Source organism: Marmota monax, unplaced genomic scaffold, assembly GCF_021218885.2.
Source record: "Marmota monax isolate L192 unplaced genomic scaffold, Marmota_monax_Labrador192_F-V1.1 WCK01_AAM20220418_F8-fsc00008, whole genome shotgun sequence".
Lineage (NCBI taxonomy): Eukaryota > Metazoa > Chordata > Mammalia > Rodentia > Sciuridae > Marmota > Marmota monax.
In genome coordinates this window covers 14,737,925-14,760,813 of record NW_026694432.1, presented here as the reverse complement: position 1 = coordinate 14,760,813, position 22,889 = coordinate 14,737,925, and the positions used below count along the sequence as shown (strand labels likewise).

The window sequence follows — 22,889 nt, the reverse complement described above, 5'->3', positions numbered from 1 at the left end:
TGGATAACAGAGATGCCCGTATCACGAGGGCCCACATTCATCTCCCTGAGAGAATAAGAACACAATCACCCCTGAGAACATTCTGTATTCTGAGCACTGTCTGGAGTCCAGAACAATGGAGCCAGGGATCACCAGCTGGATTCAGTGTTAGGAAGGCCTGGGAGAGCCAGACAGCTTTGAGATGATGGGCTTTGGGGGTTGTGGGGGGGGGGGGAAGGGTTGAGCTCTTGGCCGGGGGAAGGGCCTTCCTCCCCCTCCTTCTGGAATCACCCATGGATGCATTCTTACCAGATGGGGCTGTGGGATTGGAAGTGGTCCTGCCCACCCACCCTCCTGACCATTGTGTCTGCGTGTACAAATATATGGGCAAAATGGTGCCAAAGAGAGCTTTGCCAGTGTAGGTGTGTTTGTTAGAGAAAAATGCAGAGGGGGTGAATCTGTTTGTGTCTGGGTGTACATGTCGACATATGTGTCTGTCCTGTGTATAGTCGTGTACATGCAGGAGAGGCAGAGGAGAAACAGGCAGGAATGTGAGCATTGTGTGTACCCAGGTCTCGGAGGAGGGGCCCTCGTAGGTGTGTGTGGGGCTGCAGGTGTGTGTTTTCTCTGAGGAAAGGGCTATTATTAGTGGGTGTGTTATTTCAGCAAACTAGCTGGAGGCAGAACAGCAAGAAGAGAAACTCTTAGAAGAGACTCTGGGCATGCATTTTACTAAAAACACCACTGGCTTCCAAACTGGCCCAGGCTGGAGCAGCTCTCCTCTGCTGGGACAGTTCTGGGAAGGCAGACCCAGTTGGGCACATGCTCAGCCCTCAAGGCCACTGGGTTGGAGGTCCTAGAACTGGTGGGATCAGGTCCACTTCTTCTGATCCCTCTGTGACCAGAGTCCGCAGGTGCCTGCAGTGTGTCCAGCACAGAGCATTGCCATCTAGTCAGCAGGTGGAAGTTTCCATGCCAATCTCTGGGGAGCTTCAGATACCATCAGATGGTGGAAGGAATGAAGGGGCTGGCAGGAAAAGACCCTCTTCTCTGCTTCAACCAGAGCAGTGCTTTAAAAAAAAAATATATATATATATATATATATATATATATATATATATGTATATGTATGTATATACAGTTGTCCCTCCAAATGTTGGTTCCAGGGCTCTCTTTAGATGCCCAAATCCACAGATGCTCAAGTTCCTCATTTAAAATGGCATCTAACTCGTGCACACCCTCCTACCTACTCCACACCATCTTTAGAGGATCTACGATACCTAATAGGATGTAAATGTTAGCTATTTTGTTGCTCTACTGTGCTGTTTAGGAATCATTGACAAGAAAAAAAAAATGTCTGCCCATGTTCAGTACAGATACAATTTTTTAAACATTTTTTTTTAGTTATAGATGGACACAATCTTTGTTTCATCTATTTATTTATCTTTATGTGGTGCTGAGGATCGAACCCAGTGCCTCACGTACGTGAGGCAAGCGCTCTGCCACTGAGCTACAACCCCAGCCCCAGATACAATTTTTTTTAGAGCATTTTCCATCACTGTTCCACACACATGCATTTAATTTCATTTGAAGAAAGAGTTGCAAGGCTAAAAGGACATGGGGGTGAGAGCGCAGTGGGGGGGCCCCCCACTGTGTGCAGACAGTCCTTGCACTGGGGGATGGATGCTTGGTCTATTTGGAGCGAGTCCTGAGTCTGGCTCTGATTGTGTCCTTCCTGCATCTCTTTGATGCTTCCCAGTCTCTGTCCATAGTCACCCAGGCCTGTCGCACCCTCCTCTCAGGTACCCCTGCATGCAAAGCCTAGCTGCACCCCACTTCCTTCTGGGAATATAAAGGACCCTCTCAGATAGAAGTGATCTCAGCCACCGTCTTCTCCCATTGTGTACTTCTGTCACCTCGTGGTGCCCATCTGCCTTGTCCTGGAGCTATTCTGGGCATGTCTCTCTCTTCTTCCTTGTTGTGAGCTCCTGCGGGGCAGAGTCTGGCTCTGACTCATCCCTGTGTCCCCAGCACTCAGGGCAGGGCCTGGCACTGACAAGAGAGCCGAGCTGCCTGTGAGCAACACAGCCGAGGTGGAGTCCATGGTGAGGGAGCAAACCGTGGGGCTCAGACCCTGTGTCCTGCAGGGACGCGTGTCTTCCCCCCTAAGCTGCGCACCCCCTGATGGCGAAAACTGCCCAAGTCATCCTTATATCCCCTGACTGGCACTGTGGAAGGAAGGAAGGAGGGAAGATGAGGATGGATGGATGGATGAATGGATGGATGGACAGACATCTGGATCATGAGACAGGAAGGCCAGAAGGGGCAGTGGTCAGGGAAAGCCTGAGAGAGAGACTGTGGTTCCACTAGGCTGAGGGAGAGTCTGCAGGCCAGTCGGAGCCTCGGGTGAGTACTATGGAAGACCTGTCACGTGGTTCATAAGAAGATGCTCCCTGCATCTAGCACTTGGTACCCCGGGAGCATTGACTCCGTTTCTCTCCTGCTCCAGAACGGAATCCTGGCAGCAAGGAGCTGGCCAAGGGTCGAGAGAGCCTCTTCCTCAGCCAGTGGCCCCAGAGCCGGAAGGACAGCTGCAGTGAGGAGGGTTGCATTGACCCAGTGGGCACCATGTCCACCAAGAAGCCTGCATGGCCGGCCAAGAAGAACCTGCTTTATGAGTTCCTTGGTGCCACCAAGAACCCGAGCGGACAGCTGAGGCTTCGCAGCAAAGTGGAGATGGATGGGCTGGAGCTGAAACGTAAGCTGACCTAGCCAGCAAGGACCCCGAGGGAGGGACCCCAGAGACCTCTTAGACCCAGGCGTGGCTCTGTCTTAACCAGGGCCAGTCACTGCCTTTCCTTGATGTCAGGATTTTTAAATCGTAGAACCGGGGAAATGGCTTTTTCCATACGTTCCTTGTGGGAAATAAAATTATAGAGATAGGTAGTTGGCTTCCAGGGGTCATGTGGGCATTTTCAGTGGTTGATTTTGAATACAGCCCTAACCCAGAATTATACCCTAGCTTCTCAAAATGCCCAAGCCAAAGGGAAAAAAAAATCCCTGCTTTCAATCACTTTCACGTGGATATATTTCAAGTCCCTGCTCTCTCTTCGTGCTCCTCTCCAGTCTCCAGTCGTTTCAGTCAAAAACTCCTTTCTAAAAATGAAGCCAGATGGAGGGGAAACGGAGGGCCCATTTCTGATCTCATAAGCCCCCTGGGACACAGATGTTTCTCAGGAAGCAATTCATATCCAGAAAACTCATTCTTCTGGACTAATTTAGAGCCACTCACACCGAATTATCCTGTTTTAAAATATTTTAAAAGTCATTCCCAGATAGACACAATACCTACCCGAGATACAGTCCCTGCTGAGCGTATGGTCCTGGTGGCCTGGTGGGGGGCTGTTTGAAGGGTTTGATCCGAATGAATTCCAGTGACATAGCACTTGTTTGCATGACATAGCTAGATTTTTCTAAAGCACCTGGAAGAATTTGCTTTTTAAGTTGGGAACATATAGCAATGCGGGTTGCTGTATCCCTTACTAAACCGCCCCCCCCCAGCCCCCTCCCCCCCCATTAGCCAATGATGGAAAGAGAAGCTCCAAGCCAGACCCTGCTGGGATCCCTTTCAGATTGGCAAGGTGTGAACTGATGATGTTTTCCTGTGGTTGGAAATTCACCAGGACTTTGAAGGACCCTCTTGGAGCTTTAAAGCCCCTGACCTCTGAGAATCTCTGGGGAGGGGAAGAGACTGAAGGCCTCCTGGCCTATCTCTGCCTCAAACACTGAATGCCTTTACCTCTCCTGTGACTTGCAGTTAACCCTCCAGTTACAGTGGCCGACAAGAACAACCTTAAGTTCACAGGGAACGTTTTCACCCCACGCTTTGCCACAGCCTTGACCTCCACGACAGTGAACCAGCCTTTCTGGCTCAACCTGAACTGCCCGCCTCCGCCGGTGTTCACCAATCACTCCACTTTCCCGCAGTATCAGGTGAGTGGGGCGGCTGGACTCTGCCTGCAGTCATCCCACCTGGGCTCCACACCACGACCGGGTGTGGCTTGTAGGGAGCCTATTTCACAAAGAGCCCTTGGGCGCCCTTTGAATGCCATTTTCTTACCCCAGAGGCTCCCAGGGAATGACAACAGGACACTCTCAACTTGTTACCTTGTCTGTTGCTATTTTTGTTGTGACCAGATCACTTGCTACACACACACACACACACACTCACACACACACACACATACCACACACACACACTTCACACCACGCTGATTATTCCAGAGCTCTTTAAGAGTCTTGGCTGGTTAAGTGCTTGGTCCCCCGGAACAGGAGGATGGCATAGTCCTTATTTCCCATCTACCTCCTGCGATTCCTTTAAAATTAGATGACCTTCATCTTGGATGACTTGGGACCATCTCAGCTTAGGCATCTGGTCCCAGAATGATTACTAAGGACATCCCCGTTCACTCCCCAGTGTTGTGGTTTGGAGGTCAAATGGTGACCATCTTATTTAAACTGTATCTGAGTAGCCTTTGCTTGTACCAGCCAAGGTGGCTGGACATGCATTCTTGGTCTTAGGCTCCTCGTTAAGAAGGAATTAGTGACCAGACAGAAAGGAAAGGTAAAGCACTTGTAGCAGGGTTTGAAATTTCACTCACAGAACTTATTTATGCAGGGAAAATGTAGTTTCTTTATTTTGTCCATTTAACTTAATATCCCTTAAGAGCTGCAGCCCACTCAGTAGAAGGAGGGAAGAATCAAATAAATGTCCACTCTAGTTTAAGACTTTGTCCAATCCAATAACTGAAACAGTCCCTCTAGGTAGTGCTTAGGTGTTTCCCCCCCCCCTAGGAAAGATGCTCGGCATTTAAGATTTCTGTCTCCGGTTCCCCTTCCTCGTTCCTCTCCATAGTGGCTCGTAGTTGTGTGGGGAGGTGCGGGTCCTTGGGGTTTGGATGTCCAGGAGTTTGGCCATCGGCTGTACCCTCCTGGTCCAGCAAAGCCTGGAAAGGGAAAAGAGGAAAAGCAAAAGGAAATACACTCGTATTCAGTTTATTTTCCTCCACGTCCCTTCCCCTTTCACCACCCCCTTGGCACCTGAGCCATTTCCTTCTTTGCAAGAGAGCACCAACCTTGAGGCTTAGATGTGCAGGGCAGAAGCAGGTCTCTTCCACTCTAGGTAAGACCCGCCTAGCTGGCCCATCAGGCTTAGCTCCTGGATCCCAAAGGGTTCTGTTTCTCTGTTCCTCTGTTTTGTTTTTAAGCTTGTCTGTTTGCTAAAGAGAACAAGTGGCCACGGAGAGGCCAGGGCTTGCAGAGCAGGGTGATCTAAGGGGAGATGAAAGCCTGCCCATCTCCCATCAGCCACCCTGTCTTTACACAGGTCCTGAGAGAAACGTGTCGCTCCTTGATTCACGGACTCCTTCACCAGTGTTCTTCTACCCTTGCATTTGAGGCTTGCTTATTCATGGTTTATTTATTTCACTATTTAGTGATTTACCCATTTCTATTTACTCATGCACTTAAGGAATTTTAAAAAAACCTTTGCTCCACGCTTTTATAAGCAGAGTGTTGGGCTAGGTGAGAAGATTCAAAGATGACCAAGAAGTACATCACAGACCAGCAGACGCCCCTCCACCTCCGAGGGAGGAACAGTCGCAGGGTTGTAGGTGGTGCGCACACATCCACTCTCAGACGCGCCCGGGGAGCGCACCGTGGAAAGCTAATTTGCAATGGTTGGCTGTGCTAAGTCTGGGTGGCATCACTTTGTGGTGTTGATTTCTTCCGCCTTGACTTTTTTGGAGTGGGCGAGAAATGGACATATTGTCTGAGCATGACGTTCCCCTGTCTTCAGAGAGGCAGAGGTTTGCATTGCAGGGTTTACTCTGATAAGGTTCCCCAGCCTCTGGGCAGGAGCAGTGGAAGGGGTCCTCTGGCTCGGAGGACCCGCTGGGTTCCGTGAGGCAGTTCACTCACTGAATGGGCACAGCTGAAGGGGGCCATGCAAAGAGTTGACCCTCCCAGGAAGTAACAACAGACAGCATAATTTACCTTCTGGCAGCTTCTCAAGATCTCATAATGCTGTGTAGCTTCAAAACAGCTGATCAAGGGGTCTGAGATGATGGAAGGCAGATTTCAAAATCGGTAGATTTGGATAGAACGATCCTGCTGCTTCCAAACTGTGTGGCCGTGGGCAGGTTAATTAGCTGCTCTGAGTCCCAGGTTCTTCCTTTGTGAGATGGGTTCATCGTAATCATAGCAACAGCAGCAGAAGCAGCACAGATTGATCTGGGGTAAGGATTGAGCCCAGGGATGGGAACAGGCCGTAAAAGCTGAAGTGTGAGATGGAGTGGATTTTGATGTTGTCATTACTTAGCCCTGATCTTCCAAGAAAATGGGGTCGGGGGTCTCCACAATCCTTGAAGTGGCAGAAGATGACAAATGGGGTCTACTCTCTTCCGGCTTCTTCCCCACGCGGCATTAGGAATAAATCCAATTTACTCAGAGCTCCTTGGTAGAGGGACCAGAGGTGAGGAGGAGGAAGTCTCGTGCATAGAGGAGGCCCAGGGGCTCCCCCGGGTTCTTAGCATAAAAGAACTCTGCTCCCGATAATGAAGAGGGAGGCTGGGTAGCCGAAGGACACAGCCTCAAGCAAACAAGAGTTTACCCTAGCCCGAGTTTACAAAATTGCAATTGTAGACGTGCTATTCTAACAACCGCAAGTGTCCTTGAAGTCAGATGGTGTTGCTTATCCTGTTGACTGTGGCCCTTGTGTCCTGAAGTCAAGGATCGGGTAGGCAGCTGCTCTCCTCCGCAGGTCCTGGGGCCGAGGTGGGTGGGGTGGAGGTGGCCACCTGTCCTCTGCTGGGCAAGGTGGAAGGCAGGGTTAAGTGCTAAAGGGGTCCATGGGGGAGGGGTGAGACAGGGGAGGGACACTCAGCCACCTGCTCAGTGGCCTTGCAGCAGCAGACTGAGAGCTGAGAATGGGCGAGGCCACTCGCTCTGTGTGACTTCTTTGTCCAGGCTCAGGACAAGGTGGGTGTCACGGGGACCCCATTGGGTCATAAAGGTAAGGCTGCTAGCTTCAGGGCTTGGAGTACAGGGGAGAGGGTGGGAGCTGGTTTGTGGTGAAGGGCTGGCTGGTGGATGTGGAAGAGATCACCGCAGGAATGTGTCTTGTTCTGGGGGAACAGAGAGTGGGGTGAGGCTCTGAGAGCACGTGTTCTCTTGGGGACCTAGAAGGTGGGGCAGCGGGAGCTGAGGGACTCCCCCCACCTCTCCAGGTCAGGGGTCCCGCAGCTTTTCATGAGGAGCTTGGGAGAGTCAAGGGCAGAGTTCTGCCCCACCCCTTTGGTAACTGGCACAAACTGAGCCCAGAATGGAGGCAGCACCTCAGAGTGCAGAGGCTAGGGGGGGAGGTCCTGGCTGGGAGGTGCTTTGGGCTTTGAGCCTTGTGTGGGGGAGGGGGCAGGTAAGGTGGGCAGACAGAACCTGAGACTGGAGGGCTCATGGGCTGCATGCAATGTGTGTGTGTGTGTGTATCTTGTGTCTGGATGGGAACAAATGTACACCCCAAAGCACCCACACCCTGACAGAATTGTGAATAAAATTTTCATAAGCTGCCAGAAAGCCTTTTCAAGGGAGGGGTCAGCGGGAGATGATAGACAGACCTAACATTTACCAAGTCCTTACTCTGTGCTGGGCACTGTTCTCGGCTCTTTAGATGCATTAATTCATTTATCCCCACACTAACACCCCCCCCCACCCACACACACACACTCACACTTACATGGATGTACCTGGATATCTCGTGTGTTAGGGCAGGAATGGGGCCTGGGGAAAGCACTTAGCAAAGGTGTGCAGACAGCAACAGAGAACGTGGCTTTCTTCATGGGTTTTGCAGGCCTGAACACACATAATTCTGTAGACAAGGAAAAAGGCTCAGAGAGGCCAAGCAGCTTGCTCCCAGTCACAGAGCCACTGCAGGGCAGATCTGGGATTTAGGAGGCAGTTTAAACATTATGAAGACTGCCTAAGTGGGGCTTCCTGGCAGCATGAATTGGGCTCATCTTGGCCTAAACCTAGGTGGCCTCAGGCAGCGACAGGTGCAGTGTGATGGGACAAGCTCACTTCTGTCTGCAGATGCAGGTGTGGGGGCCAGGCATGGCTGCAGCCCTTGCCCAGAAACACCAAGCCCTTCTCTTCCTGTCTCCCCAGGGCCTGCACCCCCAGCGCTCAGCCAGGACACCCTATCAGCAGCCTGTGCACCCCCAGCTGGGGTGTTACTCCCGACAGGTGAGTATGAGTACGGATGAGCCCAGGGGCACTTAACCACTAAGCTACATCCCAGCCCTCTTTTTTTTTTAAATTTTGAGACAGCTTCTCACTAAGTTGCTTAGGGCCATGCTAAGGTGCTCAAGCTGGTCTTGAACTTGCGACCTTCCTGCCTCAGCCTCCAGAGTCACTGGAGTTACAGACATCAGTTCTGAATGTTGATTTCTCATTCCAAGTTGACAGGTTGGCTGAACTGGGCTGTGGATCAGGTTCCTTCCTGTTCCTTGCATTCGTCCTTTGGGTCTGGGCTGAAGCTGCGGGAGTTGTTGCTCGTCCTGTGTTAGGTGGCAGGAGCACAGGAGGTGCAGAGCTGGTGCGTGGTGACTGCCACCCACCTTCCACTGACCAAAGCCAATCACAGTCTGCCCTGCATCAGTGGTGCAGGGAGTCCCTTCCCTGCCGTGTAGGCTTGACCGTTAAGATACAGGACACCCGGTGAAATTCGAATTTCAGATAAGCAATGAAAACGTTTTAGGCATGTCCTATACTTATGCTAAAAACTTATTCATTGTTTACCTGAAATTCAAATTTCACGGGGTGTCCTGCAGTCTTATTGGCTAAAGCTGGCAAGGTTACTTCCACAGGTAGGTTGGGATGAATACCTGTCGGACAATCACAAAGTGGCAGAATTAGGGCTTGACCTCTGCAGTCCCAGGCGCCCAGTCACCTGCCTTAGCGCCTCTTGTATACAGATACACAGAGACAGAGACAGCAATGCAAACACACACGCAGAGCACGTATACTTACAGATACAGGCGTACATACGCCCCCAGGCTGCCTGAGTGAACGTGCATGCAGGTGCACACACAGATGGTCTTGGGGCAGGGATGGGAGTGTGAGGAAAGGTGCTGAGGATGAGGGTGTAGAGGGCACCAGAGTCCAGCCTGCCACAGGGCCTGGCACCTCACACTCAGATGGGCACCCCACACCCAACTCCAGATTCTTCTGCCTCTCCTTCCTCTTCACAGATCCCTCTACTTTCTCTGCAAACTGCACCTCTGACCTGGAATATGCTAGAATGTTCCGGAAGGTAGAGAAGTATTCATGGGTGTAGGGCACTTTATTCCTTGGGTCAGGACTGCTTGGTCAGCAGTAGGAGCTCTTTGCATCCTGAGATGAAGCGGGGATGAGAGAGACCCCCTTCGGGAATTCCGGGTCCATCACCTCCACCCTAGCAACAGTGACATCTCCCACCTGGTTCCAGTCCTTGTCGACAATTGTGTGTATATGCCTGTGTATATTTGAGAAAAGTAATATAAAACATGGTAAAAAAGAATTTAAACACCTAGAGGCAATCCTTGCTTATGTGTCTTTCCAGTGGCATCTATTTATATAAACATTTTTATACAAATGTGGCATTCAGGGCACACTGATCTGTTGCTTTTGTCAGTGAGGGGTATATTTAGAGATGGTTCCAGAGAAACATACAAAGCCCTGTTTGATGGCTTTGATTGGTTCTGTGGAATCCTGGGTACATTTCTGCACACAGCATGCGTGTGCCCTGGGACCAGCTTCATCCCTTCATCTCTTCCAGGCTCAGGGCCTTCCCCTGCCATGAAGACCAGAGGTATCTCCTTCCATGTGCCCCACAGGGTCTGCCTGGGAGGTGCTCTCCCGAGCCCTTTCTGGAAGCTCCTGGCATGCTGGTCCTTTGGGGTTCTGGTGCCTGTGTCTGTACCAGACCCTGAATCTCTTCTCTGAGGATGATGGCAAGGACCAGGGCAGGAGCTCTGCCTCTGGAGAGAACATAGAGAACAATGTTGGAGGAGGGCACAGGCTCTGGGCTCTCCCTGCTGGGGTTCTGACCCCAGCTCAGAACTGGAGATGTTCACTGAGCAAGTCACTTCACTTCTCTGAACCTCATCAGTTTCCTCATCTCCAAAATGGGAATGATCATGGCTGCCTCCCAGGGCTGTATGCAGGGCCCACACATCCTAGGAACTCCGTGAGCGTTAGCCTAGTGGGTGTTTATCAGACAAAGGCATGCAGGGCAAGAGAGGGCTGTCCCGGGGCACTGGGACTCAAGCCTTCCTGTTGAAGTGGAAATCAAGAAGCTTCCCCAGTCTTGGCTGAAAGTCCCCTTAGCACACAGGGGGTCAAGATAATCACACAGCTTCAGATGAGAAAAGGTTTTCTTCCATTTGAAGCTGTGAGTAGAGAACAGAGGGCTCAGGATGTGGTGGGTTCCCACCACTTCAGGTGAGCAGATGCTTAGTGGTCCCCCTTTTCACCTCCCCAGTCCCCTGTTTGTTGCATTCATTTAACATTTTTGTTGTGGGGAGGATACATCGACTGAGCCCAGGGTCTCGGCTGCTGAGCTACATCCCAGCTCTTTTTATTTTTTATTTTGAGTTGGGGTCTTACTAAGTTGCCCGAGCTGGCCTCCAACTTGAGATTCTCCTGCCTCAGTCTCCTGAGGAGCTGGGATTACAGGCGTGAGCCATTGCACCTGGCTCATTTAGCATGTACTTACTGAGAAGCCACCGTCTAACCCACCCCAAATGGGACAGTGGCAGGCACTGTCTTGGAGTCATAGCAATATCAGCAAGTAAGACGGATGATCCCTTATTGGGAGCAGGAAAGCTGGAGCCCTGGTTGATGGTGGGAGCTTGTTCCACGTAGTCTCAGAAACCCCACTGAGTTCCTGCCTTTCCCTTGGATTTGACCTGAACCCATTGCCCATTTTTTTGCCTTATCTCCTCTACTCACACGGACCAATATGGTAGCCACTAGCTTTGTGTAGCTATTTAAGCTTAAATGCATTTAAATAAAAAAATCTTACTTAAATGAATTAAAATAAAAAAATTCAAAATTCACCTCCTTGTTCACACCAGGCAGATTTCAAGTGCTCAGTAACCGTGTGTGGCTGGTGATTGCCACAGTGGGCAGCACAGATAGGGAACATGCCTGCCATCACCAGTGTGTCCAGTGGGTGGGCTGTCTTGGACTTGGTGTCTATTGAGATCCTAAGATAGAAGCCAGCATTGTGTACATTCCAAGATTTGAATAAAAACTTAAATAATGAACAAGAACCTTTGGGAATGGTTATTGAGGTAGGAAGGCAGGGAAAAGAATGGAAATACAATTTAATGGCTATTTATTTTGTGCCCGTCTCTACTTATATCAACTGACTCCATTTCCACACAAGGTAGAGAGTGTCTGCCCATCTGACAGATGCGGGACCCAAGACTCAGATACGATAGGTAACTTGCCAAGCTGACTGCAGAAGTCGAGCTCGGGGCTTGTCCCACCCCACCATACTGTCTTTTGTGGACCCTGCAGTGACTTAACTGGGGCATGGAGTGGTGTCCGCTGGAGTTTGGGTTAGGGCTGAGAAATGGTGACCCTGCCCCTCTCTCCTCTCTGACCTGCAGGTGACACCATACAACCCCCCACAGATGGGACAGCAGATGGGACAGCAGATCTTCCGCTCGTCCTACACCCCCCTGTTAAGCTACATCCCCTTCGTCCAGCCCAACTATCCATACCCACAGAGGACGCCTCAAAAGCTGTCCACCAACCCCAGAGACCCTTCCCCCATGGCAGGAGATGGGCCGCAGTACCTCTTCCCCCAAGGATATGGGTGAGTCCTCAGCCCACACTGGGGGTCGGACTTGTATCCAGGGAGCTGCTGGGATGGGGGCGAGTGGGGTGGGCTCCACAGAGCCTTTCTTGGTATGCGAGGACCTGGTGTGGGGAGGTGAGCAGAGTCTAGATCCTGGGAGGCCCCTCTGTTTGGGAGCGTGGCCCTACAGTCCAGTGGCAATTGTCCAGGTAGAAGCCAATGGGCACCCTGCCCCACAGAAGGCAGGTGGAGAGCTTGACCACATTCCCTACCCACTTGCTGAGTTTTAAAACGGGACGTGCCCAGGTGATTCTCTGGCTGTCCCTCCACGGCTACACCCTAAAGCCCCCACCAGCCTAATCCACCCCCCCCCAACATCCCATTGACTTCCGGGCGGCCCTGCTGAAGGGTCTTCACCTGCTTATCAGAGCTGCTCACGCCTTTCCACCACAGCCCCCAACAGCAGAGAGACTCTCATTTCCTGGGATAATCTGAGGGCTTAGCAGAAAACAGCCAACACTAACTCCATGTTTGAGCTGACAATTCCATTCAAATTTAACATGCAGTTGAGTAACACATTTGTGTTTGTTTTAATATAATAATGGCTAGCCACTCGTCGAACCCACCAAATCTTCAACTGATATTGACGTTCCAAGAGACAGGCCGCGCCGTGTCATCCCCGGGGTCTCCCAGGCACACGATGGGGCATCTGTGCCCCAGTTTGAGAAATTCACTTAATAGGATTAGAATCCGACTCTGTGACCTGACATTGATTCCCATCCTCACAGACCCTTCCCTGTAGTGTCCCTCCCACATTCCCCAACCCCCCTTCTTTCAATCTGCATGTCCCCTGAATGTCTCCTTAAAAGGGATAAATGTTAGCAAGAGGTTTCTGCAGTCAGATCTGTTTGGGGAAAGCTGTGAGAAACAAAGATAAACAGATTTCTTAACTGTTGGAATTCTCAGATCATTTAATTTCCTAGGGTGCATGGGAAATGTTCAAGAAGGTGGTCGATAGTGTGGTTTGAACGTGATATCCACAGCCCTTTTATCTCTTTCTTTCTCTCTTCCTCCCTCCCTCCCTCCCCACTTCCCTTCCTTCTTTTTGTAGAGCACCTCCTGGTGGGTTGCACCCAACACACCTCCCATGCACTGTGCTAATTCCTGGAGTTAATTTGAATTTAGCCTGCAGGGGACCTGCACACGAATAGGAAAGACAGGAATAGGAAAGAGAGTTGAGAACAGATGAGACCTGAGCCCAAGGATGTCAGTGCCCAGGCAACTTGGGAAGACAATCAAGGTGGCCTGAGGCCAGAGGCAGGAGCCCTCCAGGATGGGAGGTTTGGGTGCATTCCAGGCTGGAAGAGAGAGACCCCCCAGGCAGGAAGGAACAGGGCAAGCCCAAGGCCTGAGGATAAAGGCTGCTGGTGGTGGAAGTATTAGATTTGTTCCTGAAAAAGGTGGAAAACAGGATTAGAAAAGGGAGATTGGGGTTGGATTATTAAAGGCTTTTGGCTGCTTGGCCTGAGGATCCATGGAAGATGTGTGCACATCCGAGTGAATTGGCACCGCCGTGAACAAGACGCAATGTGTTCTTCTCTCAAGGAGCTCACATTCTAGGGGAGGAGAGAGACAACAAGGAGATAAACACACCTGTGAAGTCAGGTGCCGGGGAGGAGGGGATGGAGAATCAAGGGAGGTCTCTTGAGCTGAGATCTAAATGAGAGAATGAGCCATGCATATATATGGGGAGCAGAAAGAATAGAGTGTAAAGACTCCCAGATGGAACGTGTGGCTGGGTCCCAGTGAGAGCTGGAAGGGGGGGGGGGGGCTAGAATTGGAATCTGCAGGCCAGGGCCAGACAGACAGGATGTGGTGGGCATGGGCCGTTCCAAGAACAGTGGGAAGCCAGGAAGACTTTTAAATGGGTGAGGACATGTCCTAAATTTCTGTATACAACAGAACACATTAGCCAACGTACGGACTCTGAGGGTGAGAAGTGGTGCAGGGGATCAGGTTAGGAGCCTTTTTCTGCTGTGCGGTGACCACAGGAAAGAGGACAATTGAAAAGATCTGGGATGTTCATCTTCTTGGCAAAGTTGATGGGATTTGATGGTAGGATGTGGACTATGGAAAGGGAAGAATCCGGCATGATCTCCAGGTTCTGGACTTGTGTGCATGGATGAGTGGCCACCACAAGATGCTGAGGCGAACATGACTAAAGCAAGGATCTGTTTGGTCTTTAACGGGGTGCTGTGACACACACCGGTGATCCCAGCTACTGGGGAGGCTGAGGCAGGAGGATCTCAAGTCTGAGGCCAGCCTGGGTCAGCTTAGCAAGATCCTGTCTCGAAATTTTTAAAAAGAGAGAGAGAAAGAAAAGCGTGAGGTGGTAGGTGGTGGGGTACTAGGAATGGAGCTCATTGGTAGGGCACTTGCCTGGCATGAGTGAGACTCTAGGTCCAATCCCAGTACTGCAGAGCTTGGTCTTGGACATGTGAACTTGGAGATGCTTGTTAGATGATTGATGAACAGGTGGATATAGGAGTCTAGAGCTCAGCGGACACATTGGGGCTGGGAATAAATGTGGGAGTCATTAGCATATTGATGATATTTCAAGAATGGGATGGAATGGAATGGAATGAAAGGGGGTGGGATGAGATGGCCAGGGAATGTATGTGTGTAGAGAAGCTCTTCAGGCCCAAGGACTGAGCCCCCAGCAGGTGGAGGAAAGGCTGGAGCTTGGAAGAACCAGCAGAGGATTTAAGAAGGATCCTCTAGTGAGGTGGGAGAAAGAGTAGGAGGCTCAGGAAGAGTCCCGGAAAGCAGGAAGCATTTCCTGGAGGAGAGTGTGGTATCTCGGTGGTGGAAAGCCAAATGGGGCACTATCCCAGGGAACCCAGGCTCCTTGAGTGCAAAGCACGAGGAGGCGTTGGGGGCTTCTGAGCAAGCAGTGCCGAGTGAATGGAAAGCCAGGTGAGGCTGCACCAGGCAGAGAGGATGTGAGGGCCTAACTGGAGAGCTGGGTTTGGGGGACAGGGAAGGCAGGAAGCAAGAGACTAAAGCGTAGGAAGTGGGAGAGGAAGGAGCAAGGGGCCTCCCTGTTGTCAGGGAAGGAGGGGGAGTTTGCATACTTTTATCAAGGAGGACGGCCGCATAATTGGTTTTCCAAGCAGTAATGAACTTGAGAGTTAAAGGGGCATTAGTAATTATTACACTGTGAACAACATTGCAGAGGCTGTCCCAGGCAAACCAGGGCACAGGATCAACCACACTGGAGAAGCCAGGCCAGCTGTTGCTCCTCCTCCTCCTCCTCCTCCTCCTCCTCCTCCTCCTCCTCCTCCTCCTCCTCCTCCAGGAAGCATTCCTTGATAGTTCTAGTCCACACCATTGCTCCTCCTCCTGACCCTCTAGCATGCATCCATCCTGTCCAGCCCAAGCCCTTGGCAGTTTGTCTGATTGTAAGTTCTGAACCTGGAGAAGTGAGATGCATGGGGTGTGGCAGTCAGAGACCACATGTGTCAGGAACCGTGGTTACGGATCATCGTCATGGGTTACAACCTTCATTGTGTCAATCAGAGTGGAATCCAAGGTATTCTTAAAATAACATCATTTTTAATTAATTATGCTCCAGTATGATTTTTGAAAGAGAGGAAAAGAGGTATGATTTACCACTGGTATTAATTATGCATTAGGCACCTACCTTGTGCCGGGTGCTGGATACAAGGTGAACAGTCCAGATTCCTCTTCGTGGAACTTGTTTGAGTGAGAAGGGTATGAAACAAAGCCGGACTGGCCCATGGATGCTCACAGTGAGCAACAGATGCCCTTACCCGCAGAGGCATTATAAATTAATGCAGTGGTCTCTCTCTATCGCTTCTTCCCTCCCCTCCCCACCTCCCCTTTGATTGTTACATCAATTCATGGAAGGGGTGCCTTGAACGTGAATCTCATCTGAAATATGCATCTGCCCAACTGGAAAGTGGTTGAGAATCCCTGGATTAGATTAAATCTAGCCATTTGCTCTGCTGCAATTTGCAGTGAGCTCTGTTCCCATTATTCCCATCATTCAAAGTATCCTAGCAGATGGGTAAAGAAATTGCAGTCAGATCCCAGAAGATGAGTACATCATTCCCATCTGGAGAGGCCAGCAAGCTTCCCAGAGGAGGGGGCTTTAGAGCCCTATTTTGAAGTACGAATAGGAGTGTGTCTGGAGAGAAAGCAGAGGTGTGTGCGTCGCTGCTCTTACCAGGTGAGGCTCACAGCTTCTGTGCTCTTCCTTGAGGGTTTAGTAAATACCCAGGCACCTGGCAAGGCTTGCTTCTCAGACTGGACTTGAAATGGAGCAGCCTAACTCAGCGAAGTGAGCAGGGATGTTGTGCTGGGATTGTCTGAACTCTGAGATCTAATGCTAGGAACCTGCCCTGTCTTTTCTGATTTTCCTGAAAGCACAGCTAGCCCCATAAGGCAGTGGAGTGGTCACAGACATACAGGTAAGGTGCTCAGAGAGGGATTCCCAGCTCTGTGGTCCTGGCATGGGACGAGTGTAGGCTCCATAGAAGTAATCCTCAGAGGCTCCCAGGGTCTTCCTGGTCCAAGTTAGTGGCAGGAGAAGCTCTTTATTGTCCTCTAATTATGTCATTTTAATATTTTATTTCCCCAGAGTCAACACTTTTTTTATTATTATTATGCTAAAGCTTTCAGCCTGCAAGTCTGTCACGGTCTTCACAGTCTTTGACAGCCAAAAAATTAATATGTTCTGTTCTTTTTTCTAATCTCTCCAATAACATCAGGAATCTCATCATGGAATCCATCCTTCCTCTCTTTCAGGTTTGGCTCGACGTCTGGTGGGCCCCTGATGAACAGCCCCTATCTTTCCTCCAGTGGGAATGGCATAAATTTTTAGACTTCCTTCTCTTTTCCTTCTTCCCTGCTTAGCCCTTGGATCAGGGCTAAGGGCTCTGGAATTCTGGATTCTGTAACTGCTTGGTATGAAGTTTGGAAAGCCAAGGTTCCGACCAGGTCACAGGCAGAAAACAGCAAGACCAGATGCATCTGCTGACCGGCACTCACACATAGCACACACCCTCTTGTTCATACCTGTTCAACCACACATGCACCTGTATTTAGGTAACATGAGTGATTTTTTTTTGTTTGTTTTTGTTGTTGTTGGTAAAAAATAGAAGTAAGATACTTAATTTTAGAAAGTTTGTATTTTATGATAAAACTATGAGCTGCATGAATTGGCATGTGTCTCTTTATTTTTGTTACAATTTGCATAATCTTCACCCCTCATTTTCCCCATAAGACTCAACATTTCTTCAGGATCTGAAAAGAGACCAGGGGCTGGAGTCTTCCCAGTGCTGCTCTCTCAGGGATGGCAAGTTTGAGGGCTTCTTTCTTTTCCTCTGGGACCCACTCATTTCCCAACAACCCAGTTTATGCATCTTAAGAATAGACATCATAAAAGGAATATGTCCAATTTCTCTTCCAAGTTCCCTTAGAACTAATGCCTCTCCCTTTCTTCATGGTCTCTCTTGGACACAAGATGGGAAAATGTGTCCTGGAAAATAATGTCGAAATAAATCCTAAATGCCATCTGTATCCAGTGATTGGACTTCAGTGCCAACCTCCAGGTTAATCTCACACCATACCTAACAGCACTCTCCTTGGATAACAGCTCTTATCCATGACTTCAGAAATGATATTGAGGGCCTCCTGATCATGTTGGTGGAGGGCACCAATCCAGGAAGAGGAGAGAAAATGAATTGGTGATGGCACGTGTTCTTTAACTCTGAGTCTACACCAGTGGCAGGCATCGCTAATCAATGATGGCATTCTGTTCCCCTGAGCCTGGACAGAGCCACAGATCCGTTCTCCTCATGGTGCTCCAGGCAGCCATCACTCTCCAGACTTGAAATAAAGCCTATGTGTTGTGCTTCCACAAACTCTAACAAGAGGAAATGAATCAGGGGTTGATGTAAGGATGCACAACCCTGATAGTGAGCCCCACAATGAGAGCCAGTTCTGAGCTCTTGTCCTAATGCCAGCGAGAGCCTGGGGAACTGAAGACACCAGTATCTTGGGATGAGCTCAGCCAGTGTCCACACAGTGTTTCTCTTGACCACATGGTGTGGTGCCATTGTCTTCACTGGCCTTTCTTTCTGGATCCCTGGAAACCAATTTCTCTCCCAAGTCCCCTAGGACTACATTCTTCTCCCTTTCTCTATGGTCTAGGTTTGGGATTCTCCATGAGCCCTCCAGCCACTACTTCTAGAATTTCTGATATCCTTGATTAACAGTCTGCCCCTTAGGGTGTCCTCAAATTCTATATCCAGGTATTGATCCAGGCTGGCTCTAGTTTGCCACCCTCCCTTGATCTCAGCATGTCAGGAGGCAGGAGAGTGTGAGAACACGGGTTTGCCCTTGGCAAGATCTGGTTTCACTTTCCAATTTTGACCTTGGAGAGAACTTAACCCCTCTGAACCTCAGTTCTGTTCATGGCAATGCAAGAGTTGCAAGGATGAAAAGATACTGCAGACTCTGTGTCGACTTCATTCAGATTTGTGTTTAAGAAAGGAAAGATGGCTCTGTCCTTCTTCTCCTGACACTCACTCCCAAATAAGAAGGAGAACAAGACAACCTGTATAAGCTCCATTCTCAACCTGGAAGAAGTCAGCAATCCTTCCCATATACAAAGGCAGAAATGGGATGGAGGGATGGTAAGTGCCTGAGCAGAACAGAGGAAGGTCAAGTGAAAGTGAAAATGTTTGCCAAAGGAAATATCAACAAGAAGCAAGCCAAGGTTCCCTGCAGATCTCTGAAGGTCTCAGGATCTGGAGGTGCCAGGTGCTAGACTTGGGAGGTAGGGCTGGAGACAATGAAAGCAAAGGGTTGATGTAATAAGTAGCTCCTGACCCCATAAAGTCAAGGGCCACAGAAAGCTCCATAGAGAGCAGAAGGAAGTTTTTCTAGAGAAACTTTTAGACTATGCATAAAGATTGTGGAGATTAGTGCCCAGGTGAAAAATGGGGTTTAAGTGAAACATGCATATAAACACTCCAATGGCAACATCTATGTTCTAATCAAGAGCAGGAGTTTGGAGAGTCCTCTGGAGTTGCCCCAATGATCTTGAAGGGACCAACAGAAGTTAACCTACAACTAACACCCTTTCACAGGACCTGATGCTTAACAAGAATGGTCAGTTTCCAACAAGAAAGAAAGAAAGATCAAAGCAAAACTCAAAAGGAACTAAGGAAAGCATAATAGAAGACAGAGTGTTTAAAATAGAAGTACAATGTTCTATATGTGTATTGTTTAAAAATAAGGAGTTTTTGGAAATCAAAATTTGATTTAATTTTTTCAGGAATGGGCTGAAAGTTGACATTGGAGAAACTTGTGAAAAAGAACAAAAAATGACACAGCATGCATCATAGGAGCTGAAAGATACCCCAAAAAAGGGAGAATAAGTCAAGAAGATCCAACATCTAATAGGAGTTCTAGGCTGCAGAGTGCAAACAGAGAAGGGGATATTGATTAAAATTTCTAGGAAAGTTCCCAAGTTGAATGGTCCAATCTAGTGCTCAACAAAATTAATGAAGACCATAAGAACTTTCAGAATATCAGAGACAAAGACATGATTCTACAGTTTTCATAAAGACCTTGAACATGCAAATGCCCAAGAGTTAGAATGGTATCAGATCTATCAACAGTAACTTTGGAACCTAGAAGATCCTGGGATGAACATGTCAGAACTTTAAAAATTTGAGTGGAAATGATTTCAATTTTTTTTTAATACTGGGAATTGAACCTGAGAGTGCTCTACCACTGAGCCTCATTTCCAGCCCTTTTTATTTTCAGACAGGGGCTCACTAAGTTGTTAAGGGTGGCCACAACTTGCAATCCTCAACCTCCAGAGTCACTGGAATTACAGGAGGGTGCCACTACGCTTGGCATCAACCTAGAATTCTAAACCCAAACTTTTTTTTTCTAGTGAATAATAACCACAAGATATTTCTTCAAGTTTAAGACCTGAGGATGGTGGTTTTTTTTTTTAAAATTGTTAGAGGATCTAGAGTGTTAAATCAGGAAACCAGCATTGAGACTTGTAAGAAAAGTGAAGAGCTTCTTTTTTTTAATTTTAATTTTAATTTTTTAAACTTCAGAAATTTATTAGTTGCTCAAAACATTACATTGATCTTGACATATCATATATCATACATTTGTTTCAAATGGGGTATGAATTCTTATTATTCCCACGTGTACAGACTGCAGGATCACATTGATTTACAGCCACTAAACCCAAACTCTTAATGATAAAGGCAAAATGACAATGTTTTCAGATATGTAAAGTCTCAAAACACAAGTATCTTCTTGTGCTTTTGTCAGAAAGCTAAGGAAGTGTGTGCCCTACGAAGAAAGGGGTAAACCAAGAAAAAAGACATGGAATCCAGTAAAGAGGTATCCAAAGCAAGAGAGAAGACCAGGAGACTCCTGGGTAAGAAGGAGGAAAAAGGAAGGTCTCAGCTTAAGGGGCATGAAACAGAGCTCCTTGGGACAAGCACCACCCTCAGTACTTATTGAAATAGGGAGTTAACCACTTCTAGAAAAGAGGCATGTTGGTTTGGGGCTGGAGAAAAGGAAAATGGTAGATTTTTCAGAGTTGACTCTGGAAAATTGTATTGAGAGTCCATTTAGCGGTTGGTGGGAGTGGAAAGATTTAGCTATACATTCAAATAAAAAACGAAACAATTGTTATTAACTCGGCGGTGAACAATATTTACAAGCCATAATAACGAAAAGCTCAAATGTGGACTTAAACAAGATTGGTGATATAACCGTGGTGGGAAGAGGGAGGTGGAAAGAAGGGTGAGAATGGAGCTGAAGTCCTCTTTTATCACCGGAGGCCAGGAGGCAATAATCTGAAATGAATGATTCAAGAGACAATGGAATTTGCATAATCATCTAGAAATCTGGAGGTGAACCCCAGAATAGAGAGCTAAGAGGGCTGAAGGGTTTGCCTATGAGAAGCAGGATGGGTTTGTGGGGGGATGATGGTCCAGGGCTTGCTGCCTCCTTTGTGGGTCTTCTACCACTATTTGGCTTTTAAACCATGTGCCTGTATTACTTTAATAAAAATAAGCATTTATTTTAAAAAGAAAAATTGCCTGTGGAACGTATCTAGCATCATGCTTGGCACATGGTGGGTGTCAAAAATGCTTGTTGAATTGTATTGAGCTTCCCTGACACAGCCAGAGCCCAGGGCCCAGCCCTTTTCCCAGACTGGCTGAGAACTGGATTCTCTAAAACTGCTATGGTATTTTTCTTTTCTTAAAAAATTCTAGAAGGGAATCATTAAGAGGGGGGCCTAGTGTCAATGCCCAACACCTTTCCAACACACTGTACTCTCCAACTCTGTTCACCTCTCAAGGAATCTCAGAAAGAGCTGGGATGTAGTGGGAAGAGGCACCCTGACGCACTTTTCCTGATTCAGTATCATGAGATTTGGGTGAGGTTGCAAACTCCAAGCCCCTCTGTGTTCCTACCAACCCATCCCTGTCCCCTATCTCATCCATTCAGCATATATTCCTGAACACTTATTTTCTGGGATACATCTGGGCAAGACAGATACAGTGTCCCCATGACATCCTAAGTATGGCCATTAAATTATAGTTACTGTGCAAGGTGATGAGGTTTTCAAGGGAACATACCTGGGAGTTCTGAGAACACCTATGAGGGCCAACAACCCTGTTCAGAGAGTCAGACAAGTGACATCTACTCTTTTAACATTCCTGATCCCTGCATCTAATTCTCTCTCCTGTGGTCTGTTTTCAAGTCATAATGCCAGTCTCCTTCCTTAACACAATTCCTTTGCAAATCTTAAAACGAATGCTAGCCCTATGTGGTTCAAGCAAGAAAGCTGAGAAATAGTGTGTTTTTGTGACTCTCAGAAACTCTTCATTAAATAGGAACAGCTACTAATCATCGAGCACTTACAGTGGTGCAGGCCCAGTACTGCATACATCACCTTTATTATCTAATGTTTGTAATAAACTGTGAAATATACATTGCGTATGCAGAAACTAAGGTTCAGAGTGATTAAGTTATCCTATTTAAGATCACCTGGTGACTCAAACTCAATATTCTCACTGGCTTTTCCTCCTGCCTCCCTCTTTCCGGTAACATAGCACAAATCTTTGTTGGAACCTACATCATCTGGTTAATGGCTATTAAGTTTTCAGACAACTAATACTTGTAAATCATTCCCCACTTTTAAGACCTAAGAGTGGAGGGCAGGGCTGAAGACTAGAGGGAACACTTCCCAGAGGAAGGAAGCCAGTTCAACCTTTGAACTCTTCCTCCAGAACTTCAAATTCTCCTCTCAAGACTCCCCTCTTTGGGAGGGCAAACTCTGTTGTATTTTTTGTGCCTCAGAATGATAGGGTTTGCCGATTGGTACCAACTATGCATTTTGCAATTTCTCCTTAGTAATGGAATCCTGTTTTCAAACTGACACATGACTACCCAGAATACAGGACTTAATTTTAGCCAAATTGGATGTAGAAAGAGTGCGGCATGCGAGTTGTGGAGGTAGAAGATACATTAGGAGATGGGCAGAGCAATGAGGTGGAAGTAGCTGACCCTCTTAGAACCTTTATGATTTCTGGAGTTGCCAGACAACCCCTGGGTGCTCATCCCTGGGCTTTGTTTACAGAAAAGCCAGTGAACTCTTTTAAAACCACTGTTATTTGGGGTTTGTTTCACACATCACCAATCCCAATCCTAATTGATGTATTTAAAATGAAGTAATGTAAATTTTCAAGAAAGGTTTCTTCTTTCCACTATCTGATGTTCTTAAGATCAGGTTATATCCATATATATATATATATATATATATATATATATATATATATATATATATATACATATACATACATACATACATCTTTCCATCTATCCATCCATTCATCCATCCATCCATTCTCCATTGTTCCATCTTTCCATATAC

General features: G+C 48.1%; 1 protein-coding gene across 1 annotated transcript in view; it reads left to right on the top strand.

Annotated features, from left to right (window-relative positions):
- The window catches only part of CUNH1orf94 (chromosome unknown C1orf94 homolog), a 35,618-nt gene extending 18,494 nt beyond the window's left edge, over positions 1-17,124 (top strand). The window contains exons 3-7 of the mRNA XM_058570758.1: positions 2,489-2,737; positions 3,797-3,972; positions 8,200-8,277; positions 11,691-11,899; positions 16,712-17,124. Of these exons, the coding sequence (XP_058426741.1) occupies positions 2,489-2,737; positions 3,797-3,972; positions 8,200-8,277; positions 11,691-11,899; positions 16,712-16,787 (788 nt within the window). The 3' untranslated portion in view covers positions 16,788-17,124. The remainder of the gene's footprint in view (positions 1-2,488; positions 2,738-3,796; positions 3,973-8,199; positions 8,278-11,690; positions 11,900-16,711) is intronic.
- Positions 17,125-22,889: the final 5,765 nt, after the last annotated feature.